The 14,410-nt window shown below is 38.9% G+C and overlaps 1 protein-coding gene across 2 annotated transcripts in view; it reads left to right on the top strand.

Annotated features, from left to right (window-relative positions):
* The first annotated feature begins 801 nt into the window (after nt 1–801).
* Nucleotides 802–14,410, top strand: part of LOC124123929 (transcription factor RFX4-like) — a 37,802-nt gene continuing 24,193 nt past the window's right edge. For both annotated transcript variants that reach the window (XM_048390157.1, XM_046487134.2), the window contains exons 1-3: nt 802–1,010; nt 11,704–11,823; nt 13,887–13,947. In XM_048390157.1, the coding sequence (XP_048246114.1) occupies nt 977–1,010; nt 11,704–11,823; nt 13,887–13,947 (215 nt within the window). In that variant the 5' untranslated portion in view covers nt 802–976. The remainder of the gene's footprint in view (nt 1,011–11,703; nt 11,824–13,886; nt 13,948–14,410) is intronic.

Below are 14,410 nucleotides of genomic sequence, written 5' to 3'. Positions count from 1 at the left end.
AAACAGCCAGGATATTCATCACTGAGTTTGTGAAGGCATATGGTTTGTATTCCTATCAATGTATTTCTATTACACCTGCTCAAGTCCACGCTTTTACGCCGCAATATCAAATAAGAAGTTATGTAATGCGAGCAGAGACCACTCGCATATTTCGCATTTAATTCACGCTTGCGTTAATTTCAAGATTTACAGTATATCACCCTCCGAAAACGTTTCAATGCGCCATTCAGCCGATCCTGTCTTCCACAACTCCCTCCCACCTCTCTACTACCCTGAATCTTCTCCTAATCTACCTCCACCCACTGAGTACCTGCCCATCACCTTGTTGTATAGGTACTGAAGACGGGCTTGAGGGTCGGGTCTCCGCTTCCCACAAGCAGTCGTTACACGGGATCTGTACAGCAATACAAATCCCTCCTTCTGCCACACAGCTCGGCGAATTTACCTGTTTCAAAATCGGTGATGCGGTTAGTTAGAGTATTGAACAAAGTCTAGATACCCGTGATAAATTACATATAAATTGCCATGGTTCAGAACTTCTTTCAATGACAGGAAATACCCACTGAACTCTCACTAAGCAAATAAAACCACGGGGTGTGACGTCTTCAATTCAACCCGGCACTGTTGTAAAAATGACTTTTGTGAACGGCGTTGAAATAAAACTTAATTGCAAGATACGTCCCGAGATGCTGGGTTGTACCACACCACAGCCAACATATGCTGGTAAGGCGTTGTATAGTCACACCTCGACTGTGAATCCTTGGCCCTGATTGGCTGAAGAAGAAGGTCAGGGGTCATTCTTCTGTAAGGACATGCTGGAAAGGCGCAGCCTGCATTCAATGGTCCCTGGACGGCAATTATCACAGAGCCATCTGAACAAGACAAGAGTGTAAGTGAATATTTATCCCCGTGTGGACGTCGCTGAGAGACAGACAAACCACGGAGTTGTCGTTCCCGGACGACGCTGACACTGTCAATGGAACATCTAGGAGACACAGGAGAACCCACAGGTAAGGGGGACGTTGGCCTCAGGGTGGGGGATCGGGTGCATACCTGGTGGAGATTAGTGTTAGGGTGGCTCCAAGCAATGCTTACTCTACTGGCACCTGCATACAAACACAACGCTTGTTGGATAAGCAACCTTTTGTGTCTTGTACTATGGTAGTCTCTGGAGAAATGTATTGGTGTAACATTTCATGTTGTCCATATAACTTGGCAGATGGTACTGAGTTTAGATTATATTCAACCCCCTACCTCACGATACCCAGTATAAGTCACGATATACTCAGTGAATTATATCCACACCCTGACAATTGAGGTGTTTAGGTTTAAACCGCATTATTAAGCCTGTGGTCTTTCAGGAAACTATGTTCATAACATTCTCTCAATACTTTACTTATTAATTAGCCATATTTCACGTAATAATAGTTTTGTAGCTTACGGAGAATGTTATTCGTGCACAGAGAATAGTATTTATGAACACTACAGCAATAACTTATGCTTACACCGAGACATCGAGGTGTTGTTTTCAATCTCAAACAACTTAAACCTATTTGACGTAAAGTGAACATAGAATTTTAATATGAACTAGTTGCCAGCAATTGCAATGTACTTACAAAATTTCAAAAGGAAATAACTGAAAGTTAATTAAAATGTACTGGACTTGAAACAATATCTCAATATATTGACAAACTGTTGATAATAATGCTTTTAAAGAATATTCCGATAATGAATTCTTTGCGTATTGAATTACTACAAATTATAAAAGTAAGTATGGTTTTCATATAAAAATTTATTCATTTGTATATGTCTGAGGAATGCATACACAAATTTTTTTTTTCTTTATCACGATACAATTTGTGCTATTACAACTCTGACACCCAATACAGGAATACTTGCGACTTGTTATATGTACAACAGCATAACACTCCAGGTATCGTTTTTTTTAAACATTTGGTATCTTTGTCACCTGCTGTCATTCGATTTAAAATATATGCCTATTTTACAATCCTCAATATGTATTGCATCGAGATATCTTAGCAAGTATATGTATCAGTAAGTCATCTTACTGTAATTGCAGTATGCACATGCTTTATGCCAAATACTGACATGTTATTTTCAGTATGCTACTTTCCTAATTTCAATACAGTTATAACTACGTGTATACTAACATAGAATTGCCCGCCTATCCATGCACCTCAATAGTGTTGGTATACAACATTCATTTAAGTTCTTTCTTTTATTTTTCCACCTTGTCCACCGTGATTGTGTGCATTTTGAAAAATATGGATGTATTACACACATATAAATAAATACATATTAATTACGTGTCCTGCATATACGTGGAGACCCCCCTGAATTTTAGAAGACAGGTCATGGATACATATTCACAAGCATGCCATATTGCATTTTGATGTGGTCTTCATCTTGTCAGTGGTGTTAATGGCTTGAACAACGCAACCATAAAAACTGACAGTAAAATGATGAAAAAAGATGGTGTAGAAAAGCCATATAACCCCAAAGAATATTGTCGAGATTGACGCGACATAGCACTTTTTTCATAGTTGCGTGCATACTGAAGCCTATATGATAATATCTCCTCGATGTACTAGAACACAATTCAGTAAGCATGTATTAGTTATTATTGTTCTGTATCACTTAATATGAACAAGTTATGTCTTGTAATATCACATATACTGCATTGCAAAAGAGTGAATACACTCATGTTTGATGGTGATGAAACAAAGAAAGAAATAGTTATTCGATGGTGATGTATTTCATACAGGCATCACATGTGTTTTGAACCTTGAGTTTATAGTCTTTCTGTGACTGTTTTCAGCCTGGTAAAGCTTTGATAAATATATGCTTTCTTTTGCCATTTCAACCAAACCCTGTGTTTTAGCCAGTAACAGCAATGTAAAATCTCCAGGAATCTTCATTCAGTATGGTGGCCAAGTTAATTCAATAACCTACAACCATGTTTCCAATATCGTTCTCGCACAAACTTCCTGATCATCCATGTTTTCAAGATACACGTGTTCCAACAAATATGGAACATGACTATTACCTGACCTGACGGTAACGCCACATGTAAACACTAGTACCACACCGCACATTTGTATCTGAAGATCAACATTGTATAACACATTCATGACATTTTGAATTTTGAAAGGCGCCCTGCATATTTGCACCCCGACAACCAGGGATGTTTCTCTGAGACCTCTCCACGGCTGTAAATAGCCAGAATTTAGTGAGGGAAATCACAACAGGAAAAGATCAACTGCGCACCGTTATAGCCTTTGTATACGACGGAACAAACCGGTTACGGTGCAGTTTGATATTAAGACTATTTCCCTTTAGTTATACCGAACAATATAACACAGACCATGCATTCTGGAAGCAGTGTGTCAGCTGTATCGTGGCAACAGCCTAGAGTTGGGGCAAGAATGTCATAAACTGGTCTGGCTTTGTCCTGACAACGAGGGTTACCCCGCATGAGGCCCAACTCTTCAATGGTGGAGGGGGAAAGTAACGGTGTATCAGTATGGCTTGACAACAGCAGGGTGACGCTCATCTGGGTCTCAATGAATGGGAAATGGAATTATGTCGTTTGATTAGCCTTGACGTGAATAGCAAGCTTCTCGGTTGGGACTGGGAATGACTGATCACTCAGCGGGTACACACGTGTGCACCGAAAACAATATATACTGAACTATAAAAGTTAGGGATCATGAATATTTTTGGGGAATATCTTTTTATGAAGTTGTGTACTCAGTCTTCAGTGAAAAGAAAGTTCCCCAGAATATTCATGATCCCTTACTTTTTTTGTTCAGTATATGTACGGTTCGGAGGGAAAATGATTTTTAGAGCCACACATATATAGCTTCTTGTTGAACACGCTCGATTGTAATGATGAAATATGTAAAATATGCATGCATCTGTTTTCTTTCTTTTACTGGGGCGGTCGGGAGCCTAGTAGTAAAAGCGTTCCATCGTCACGCCGATGATCCGGGTTCGAATCCCGACATGGATACATTGTGTGAAGCCCATTTCTAGCGTCCCCCGCCGTGATATTGCTGGAATATTGCTAAAAGCGGCGTAAAACCATACTCACTCACTCACTTTCTTATACTGATGGTTACTGCATTACATCGGTTTATATAGGGAATCTAATCGGATTGTCTTTTGACATCAAGTAGATCAACATCAGTCGATAAACGTTTTTAACTCCGAGGCTGTTAATTAGATTAAATTATTAGATGTGTTCACATGAGCAAGAAATACACTTTCTTTCTTTCAAAACCTGCAGGTATGACAACGGTAGATGTATAGGTAATTATATAATGTGTCAAATAGTTGGATTCTAGAGTTTTCAGGAAGGATTTCAAAATATTTGAACATGAGCATGTATTTGATCCACGCAGACTTTCTTTGATTGTGTACTGAAGACCAGTATAAACATGCGGTAAAACATCTTGGTTACGAACTTGCTGACACTTGCGATTTGACTTTGAGGTTTGTTTTTTTTACCATTGTGACTCATATTAGCCACACTTACGTCCATGAACACACTTACGTAAAAGAACAAAACAAACTTGCAAGTGTAAGAAAGAAACAAAAGCGAATTATCACCCATTTGAACATGTCTAATAATTTTCAAACCAATATTGCAATGTTTTCTGCAACTTACAAATATAACATTTCCACTGGGCCCAAAACTGTCCTTATCCTGTCTCTTCTTTTGAACATTTGGAACCACTGACTTCAGTTTACGTATATAAGTCCCACTGGTTCCACAGTAACAAAGACCGCCTCCGTGGTCTAGTGGTAGAGCGTCCGCCCGGAAAGCGGAAGGTCCGGGGTTCGATCCCCGGCCGCGTCATACAAAAAGACGTTAAAAGATTGTATTTATTGTTACCCTGTCTGGCGCTCGGCATTCAGGGGCTAAAACAAGGACTGGTCGGCTCGGAGTCAGTATACTGTTTCTGAGTGGGGTATTCATGTTAAACTGCGGCATGGTATCTCAGTGAGCTGGCACTATAAATTGGCATCAGTCCGGACTAGTACAAGCAGCCACACACACACATACACGTGCATGCACATCGCTATATAAGTGCAATAATCTCGGACGCGACGTTAAACCCAATTTCACCTCACATCACAGTAACAAGATGAGTCAACTTTGAATTTTCATATTCGTTGATTTAACTTAATTTGATAAAGAACGGTAGAGGTGTGGTCGTTCAATTATTAACTATGGTATTGGTCAAATCTCTGATTGACCAATCAGCCATTATTAATATACTCCTACTTGTATATTCATACACGAATCCTATTGAGATGCTGTTGCAGAACAGGTATCAAGTACCCCATGTGTCGTCACAATCGACTACAATGAGATTCGGCTGGTCCAAATAAGCGACCTTGCTGATTGCGACGTTTAAAACAACATTCACTCACACGTTTGATTAATGCACAACCAGAACACATTGTTCTCCGAAATTCTAAATTTATAACATATATTTAACAAGAATAACATCATTTATCATCCAAAACTGGCTCCCACAGGAGATATCGCTTGGGTGAGATCAAGCGATATCTATACTGTTAGATATCGCTGCAATAAAATTGCATCACAATGCTTTGCAGACCATTGTGGCGTCATTGGTTACCATGACGTCATAATCAAATGACATCACTAATGGCTCTGCTACTGAAGCTGTTAGCAGTACTTTTTACACTTAAGACACTGCTTATTACTTTCTACAAACTTAAAAAGTTGGAAGAATGATGTTGGATGATAAATAAAATCTCACCCACGTGTCTTTGATATCAAATATACCAACACTCGTTGGCAAGCCTCGGAGTTTTCCCACTTTTATCAACTCATGTTGATATATTTCATATCAAAAGACACTCGGGTGAGATTCTCTATATGTCACGATGCACGTTTGGCCAGCACCCAATGTCGCCCCTGTCTTTTTTTCAAAGGGCTTCCTGAGTGAAGGTTCTTGAATAGGAATCAGCCTAGGGCTAGAACAATAGACACCTAGATGTGTATGAATAACGTATGCGCCACTGTGTTAAATAGATGTTGTTGAATGCCTGGCGATAGAGGGTGTTGTTTAAACTGTGATACACAGTCCGCGACCTGTGTGACATGGAGCAGCAAACTGTCATTTCTGCTATCAGGAATACCAGTTCATTTCAGCACCTTATGTAATGACGTGCCCTGAAAATGTTGTCCCATGTGATACACAGGATGTGTTTGTACCACCTTGCCCCGAACGCCCTAACTGTTATGTCCTAGACTTAGGTGTTCATTATTACATGGTATTACGTCTATCATTGATTACGACGCCCACGTCAGTTTCAAACTAATAATGATAATAATAAAAACGATTAATTAAGAAAGGCCTGGCGCTGCTAATAATAGTCCAAGGGGTATAGAGGTTTTAGTCTCTAAGATATATAGGTTTCTTGAAACAAAAATGAGTCTTTAGCAGTTTTCGAAAGTGCTCAGTTTTCTCGCCGGGTTTTATTGAGAGTTGAAGAGAGTTCCATATGGTAGGGGCTGCCACGGAGAAGAATCCATCGTCTAGATTCGTTCTCGTCTCAGGAACCTTTTGTATCAATTGATTGATGAGTGCGGCTCGGCTTGGGTGTTGACACCACGCTTTTGATAGGTTTGGGTAGTCAGGCTCGTTTAGTGATTTGAAGGTGATGGTTAGGAGTTTGAATTTTCTACGTTGGTTGATAGGAATTCAGTGGAACTGGTGCGATGTTTATACTTTCGTTTTTTTGCACCAGTAACGGCAACGTAATGTTTGGGGATGAACTCGTCTACTTCCTGTTACTATTTTCTTTGTAATAATTTTGACTATTCCTTTCCCAACATTTAAATGAAGTAAAAATCACTCTTGGCATACACATGAACCATAGAGAATAAATGGTATAATTTTATATATAACTGAAAATTCATCGTCAAATCTAATCATGATGATCATTTTCAACATGTGCTTTAGTATATCAGGAGATGATCTTCTCCACATTGACTGAAATGATGGAGAGACAAGTTCCTTCATTACGTGACTGGAAACATGTTGGTTAAATAGCTGGGCATAATTATTCGCATTCACAAATTTTATTGTTTAGCTATGCAGTTGCTTTGAGGCTTTTCATTCAAGTTCAACTCGGTCTGGGTGTTTTGTTTTTTCTCTGCCATGTGTTTAACAAATATACGAGGAACCGTACTGACTCCTATATTGATAAACATCGTTAGCACAACATTGGTAGTGTCTTGCAATGCTTCCCATCAAATTGTTAGAAATGTCAACTTTGTCAAAGCATATTTAATACCCACCCTACACACAATACTCTCTTACAGAATAGATCCTAATTTGTTCTAGTTACTTTATCATGAACATTAATAAAGATCAACCATCACGACTCCTGGTTTGTTACATAAAACGTTCTATGTGCCTGTCCCTGCTCCATCGCGACATTCATCATACGCGGATTCTATCACCCGGATACCTGCCGCTATACGGCCTTTCAGTCTCCAGGTAACCGCTGAGCGAACAGTTGGAGGTTGTCGTAAAATATCGCCACAGGTCATATCGTTAAAAAGAGTTTTTGAAAATTCTGACAATGAGCGTTTATAAAACTTTGCCATCACGAATTAACTGTTCATTAGGCGTTAAAGTACTTGTCAAGGTGGTAAAGACATTCCCCCCGATCAAGGTCATGCTATTAATGCGGATGCTCTGTGAGAGAGATGCGTTTATTGGACTACCATTGACACGCCTTCCGTGTTGTGTTAACGAGAGATTTGTGCCCGCAGGGCGTTCAATGATGTATTCCACTGACAGTGTATGCTTCGTGACGTAACTTATACTTCAATGTAAGTCATTTAACTCTCGCTTTAGCGTATACAAAATGATTAGTGCATTGTCGGGGTGTAGGGTGTTTATTTTTCTCATCATTGGGCAATTTACTCAAATGGTTCGTTGCTTTTTTAATGTCTTGTTTTATTTTGTGGATTTGTATAATCTTGTCGTGTTAATAATATATTATCCACCCCAGACCTTGGAACTATGATTATCCGTTGCGGGTTGTTTGTTTGTTTGTTTGTTGTTTAACGCCGCACTCAGCAATATTCCAGCTATATGACAGCGGTCTGTAAATAATCGAGTCTTGACCAGACGATCCAGTGATTGACATCATGAGCATCGATCTACACAATTGGAATATGATGACATGCATCAGCCAAGTCAGGAGCCTGACCACCCGATCACGTTAGTCGCCTCTTACGACAAGCATAGTCGCCTGTTACGGCAAGCATGGGTTGCTGAAGACCTTGTCTACCCCGAATCATCACGGGTAATCAGGCACCAATAACATGGGACTTTATCATAGCTCGGTTCTCGAAGTAAGAATAAATGTAAAATTATACCCATTCATTTTTTGGGACACAAATAAGGTGGGCTGGTTAAAACATTAAGCATTTTCATAACATGCGACAGTAATGTTATTTAGTAATAACATACACTAAAGCTATAGGACCGCCTCTGCGGTCTAGTGCTAGAGCGTACGCCCGGAGAGTGGAAGGCCCGGGATTCGAACCCCGATCGCGTCATACCAAAATACGCTGAAAGAAGGTACTTGTTGTTACCATACCCAACCTGGCGCTCGACAAGAACTGGTCGGCTCGGAGTCAGTTTACTGTGTCTGAGTGGCATATTCATGTTAATCTTCGGCAAGGTATCTCAGTGGGCTAGCACTATAAATCGGCATTTGTCCGGACAGGTACATGCAACCACACACATACATGCACACACACACACACACACACACACACACACACACACACACACACACACACACACACACACACACACACACACACACAATCACACACACACACACACACACACACACAGGCATGCACGTCGCTATATAAGTGCAATAATCTTGGACGCGTCCTTCAACCCCATTTCACCTCACCTAACTAAAGCCATGAATAGTACGCATTTCAGTTAACACGTATCGGTCATTGAGTATGTTCAGTTGTGATAGTCATAAACAATTTGGTGATTTGGTGATGTGTATTATATAAAACAAATTGTGTACTGGAAATGATTTCCACAATCCTGTTACGTGGATTTCTAAAACGATAAATAAAATATTATAAAAAACACTGGTCAGTTTAAAAAACAACTTTCATGTTCCAGCTTCATAAGAGAAAGAGACTTAGTCAAATAAGCAACGGATCTGTTGTCCAAAATCGTAAAGACACTTCCATTCTGTATATCAAGGGTAAAATATACCCGGTCATGATCCTTTTTTCAGCATCAAGGATTTTACAGTGTTTGTGTCTTGTTCCCCCTCAGGGCTAACAATATATAGTATTACGTCAATAGTGTTATAGTAATGATCGATCAAGACAGAAGATATAACGGTCATTAAAATGGTGGTTTACATTCAAGTGGGTGAGGGAGCATGGTTTATTCCGCTTTCAGCAGTTTTCGAGCAATTTCACGCTCAGAAAAAGGCTTCACACTTTGTAAGAAAATTTAAACGATATTATATTTCTACACACCAAAAGAAGTCTAAAACGTTTGTAGAATTAAAAACGATTCTGATTGTTGAAGTCTAATGATGATCGTGATGTGATCAGATAAAAGAGTGGAAGTATATAATTGTGATGTTTGTTTTCGGAAAGGAGCATATTTGTCTGTAGGTCACGTAAAGGCGTTTGTATAGTCAAATCCCAGTTAGTATCAACGTATACATCCTAATCGCTATCCCGGTAGTAGAACCTGACTGATAATTCATTTATCATCCGAACACTCTTCGGAAGCTGTGTACTGTTCGCCTTTTAGTGGATGTTACATATACAAAACTAGCCAACTTGTTTGTCCTCGTGTATGACCGAAACAGCATAGATATATACCGGTAATTCATACTATTTCTCGGAACTAAGACACTTGAAACATTTAAAAATGTTTCATAGACTTAAAAACGAGATGGCCCAGGTGGATCAGAAGCCAGTGTTTTCTTCTAATTTTGGTACGTTGTGGCACGGGGAACAAATCTCACTCATTGTCATACATAAACTATATTGCATATTAATAGGTCATGTATACTAAACAGGTGGGGATATACCCCACATTGCTACACTTTCTTCACACGTTCGTTATATTTTACTTTTTAATCATTTTCTTATTAATATAAGGAATGGCGTTCGGTTATCGAACTAATTTTAAATATTGCATGGTTTTCCGACATTCAATATTAGTTTTTAGGTGAATGTCAAGTGATGTTTCATTGAAACATGTAGGGATATAAATTTCTTTGATCGATTGGATCACGTCATGTTAATTTTTTTTTATTCTGTAACATTCATTGAAGACACGGCAAATTGAAATTATTTTATTTAATATCTTTTTGAGGAACCTCAACATAGATTACATAAAAGTCGTTAATTGTTTCCTCTTGAAATCATCCATTTAGTTTTAAATAGTTCGTACTAATTACCAGGTGAAAGCATGGATATGTATCTCATTCTCAATTTCAAATTTAGTGGCACTTGACCTGTGACTCTCAATTCATCATTAATAATATATCGATTAACCTGTCAAATCCAAATGTAAATCTGAGGAAGGGTGCGTCGTACACAATAAAACCTTGTTTTACCGAAACCCTTTGCATTCAGTGCGAATACTGATGGAAGCGGTTGATCAATCCATACTAATTCACACTCGTTATTCGTTAATCCGGAGATTTGTGAATCCGCCCGATGGCTACGTCCAGATTAATGGGTATCAACGTTTACAGTTTCGCCCCATATGTTACAGTTACAGAAAATATGTATGTTAGTTACAGAAACTTTATATTGTCGTTACAGAAACTATGTATGTTAGTTGCAGAAATTTTGTATTGTCGTTACAGAAACTATGTATGTTAGTTGCAGAAACTTTGTATTGTCGTTACAGAAACTATGTATGTTAGTTACAGAAACTTTGTATTGTCGTTACAGAAACTATGTATGTTAGTTACAGAAACTTTGTATTGTCGTTACAGAAACTATGTATGTGAGTTGCAGAAACTTTGTATTGTAGTTACAGAAACTGGTAGATACAAAGATCGGAATCTCACTGAGATAGAATGTGTTGCCTGCTCTCATAATGAACATGGGTTTCATCACAAACTCAAATGTCCAATCACTGTAGTTTGAATTTAGAAACAAATATATAAGACCATATTAATGAGAGAAGCCTTCTCCATGTAAACGTGTCCAGTTGGTCATGTTACAGTATGTAAAAAATTGTGTAACATGATTATTTTTATAAAGCACATGCATTACAGAATCATGTAACTCTGCATATTCTCCATTTGTATCATGGCAATTTATATTTTACTGTCACCATTGCAATACTCCCTGCAAAACATGTGTCAAGGAGCAACATTGTCCTTTCTACGGTACGTTTTATATACTGCTCAGCTGTAGATCTAGGGTTGATACAATAAACGGTGCATACTTATGGTAGTGTAAGGTGGATTGAGGGAACGTATTCATCAGTCTGGGTTTATAGTCACAGTATCTGCCTGTTGGACCCTCTTGGTTGTGTTCCCTGTGTGGTGTTGATGACTATGTACGATCAATAATAAAAAGTCAGTCATCCTACATCTGTGTTTCAGACTGGTTCGAGCACTGCTTGGACCCGTCTCGTCGGTGTGGTCGCGGCGATGGAGGTGTGGACGAGGCCGTTACGGAGCCCGACAGAAGCGAGTCGATGTCGGATGAGGACCAGGAGAAGAGTCAGTATTTTCAACTTGCTTTTGTTTTGAAGAACTCTTGAAATCTCAAAAAGCAATTGGAATGTCATAGATTATTGATTTCGTCGTTTTCCCATTTTCTCCAAGAGCATATTATTTTTGGATTGATAGTATTAATCTTAAGGAAGAGAATTTGTGGTTGTCAACGTCTTTATTATGAGGAACACAACGTTTCGGAGTATGTACTTACTCCTCCATCAGGTGAATGAATGGCATGAGACATTATAAGTGTCTTTCAGAGACTTGATTCGACATCGACTTTAAGATTATGCAGTAATATCAAGAAGTACAACAAGACCATCAGCAAAAGTGTTAATATGATCTCTGCCTCTTAGCATCCATTCACCTGATGAAGGAGTAAGCATGTACCCTGAAACGCTGTGTTCCTCATTATATAGAAGTTGACATCCATAAATTATCTTCCTAATGTGTATCACTTCTAAATGCCTTTCAAAGACTTGAGTATTAATCTTGAGATTTTGTGTGACCTTAAGTGACATCGACTGAAATGTAGATAATCTAAACATAATAAAAATAACGTGTCATGACGTCTGATGGAACCAGCTGATGATGATGTTTACAGAAGCGTCAGCTCTTGATGGTTTCTTTTTGTCTTAAAGTTGCTTTAACTGAATGAAATATTTAATCTGTATAAAATGTAGGGCAAAAGAAAGTACATATACACACCTGAAAAATGGATTTGACCAAAATATTACAAACGTTATCTAAATGTTACTGGGTTGAAAACAGTCGCCGAAACACTACAAATGTAAGGACCAAACAACACCCATGATACCCGTATCAAATACAACACCATCAATAAACCATTTTTGGTTTGTTTCATTTTTATTCACCACCAAACTGTGTGTATTATTCCTTTTACAGTTTACTTCAAAAGTATCCGCGATCATACACATACGCATACACATACGCATACGCATACGCATACGCATAAGAATATACATACACATACAATTTTTGCGAACACCTGTTGTCTTCACTGAGTGGACTACATATAACTTTTTCACACTTATTTTGCCCCCTATGCCAAATGGAACCTGTTTCTGTGGATAATCAAGATTGGTTATTTTCTTGCATTGACATTTTGCATTTGTTTACTACAAGTATTAATTAGGCAGATAGGATTATACGTTTTTGCAGATTGGTCAAACACGTTAACTGGGTACATCGCAAATAAATTGACAAGACCAGGGTGGTTGGGTGTAGAATAGTTAAGATCTGAAAGAAACAGAAAGATATTTTGATTTATATACAATATACTTCTAAAACAATATTACATTAGTGTTTCATGAGTGTGTATGTGAATGTTGTCTTGACAGCTGTACCTTCACACTTTCATTCTGAATTGTATCTAATGAGCTCTTACAGTCAGACAAAGAATTGCCGATCCACAACTGATTCTGAATTCACAATGCCTGCCATTAAATACGAACATATGAGGATTGGGTGGTTATTATGGCGGCGATACTGTCTGTATTTTGTGGTACCTCCTCTCTGGTCAGTGTTTACGCAGTCGAACATGACCACAGGTCTGACGGGTCAAGGCTTGACCATTCAGACCGTCCAGACTATTTTGCTAGTATCTTACCTCTCCGCTGAGTGAGCAGTTACCCAAAAGAAAATACAGTATGACAATAAAACAAGTAACCACTTATCATAATTACTACGGTTCACAGTTTGGTCATTTTCGTGCTTTACCCGATAGTAAGATTTTTTAGACTGAAAAAGAGGGCGGTTGAAACGACGTAATCATGACGGTACCTCTCATGTCTTTACGGGAAAATATTTTGTTGTGCAGGGCGGGATGATATATAATTAAGCAAGTCAAAGGGTAAATACAGCCACTTATTTTTTAATGAGGCTGTATTTACGGCTAGACAAGTCAGACAGCATGACTTTACTAGGCGTCGTGCTTACTCGGTTGATGCATAGTCAGTGAACTGATTCGGATCAGTTCTTTTATCAGGACATGGAAAGGATTTTGTTGTTTTTTGTTTCTATACAACATCTTTGTTTTCATACAGCGGCTATTCCAAAGGCACGCATAGGATCAAAGCCACACTCAACACCCCAAACGCTGAAATGGTAAGTGTACTTAAATTTATAACTAACACATCAGGTTTCGGAGGCGAATGAGATTCATTCAATTATGACTGAAACCAAGAAAACATAAATCAAATCCCGCTCGATATCCCATTTGAAATCGAGGGGACGAGTTGCCCAGTTTCCCTAGGAGCGCAATTCGCTGTGCAGAGTTGCGTCCCTTGGGCACGCCAAACACCTATGGTCGTGGGATCGAAAGACGGTTCTCCGGATTATGTTTCTAGGTTTGTCAGCACCATACCCGTGCTCGTGGGTTTCACCGAAGTGGTAAACGCCTGAGGCCTGCATCACTTCGGGCTTTCCTCCCACATTAAGCTGACACGCCGCGATATATCTGGAATACTGGCCACAGTGGCGTTACACCCAACTCACTCACTCACTCACTCACTAACCCCTAGACACCAGTTCAATATACCTGTGATATTAAAACTTTGAATAATATACA

This window comes from Haliotis rufescens, unplaced genomic scaffold, assembly GCF_023055435.1.
Source record: "Haliotis rufescens isolate VD_foot unplaced genomic scaffold, xgHalRufe1.0.p SCAF_84, whole genome shotgun sequence".
Lineage (NCBI taxonomy): Eukaryota > Metazoa > Mollusca > Gastropoda > Lepetellida > Haliotidae > Haliotis > Haliotis rufescens.
The sequence above is the reverse complement of the archived record's forward strand: the minus strand, read 5'-3'. Positions and strand labels throughout refer to the sequence as shown.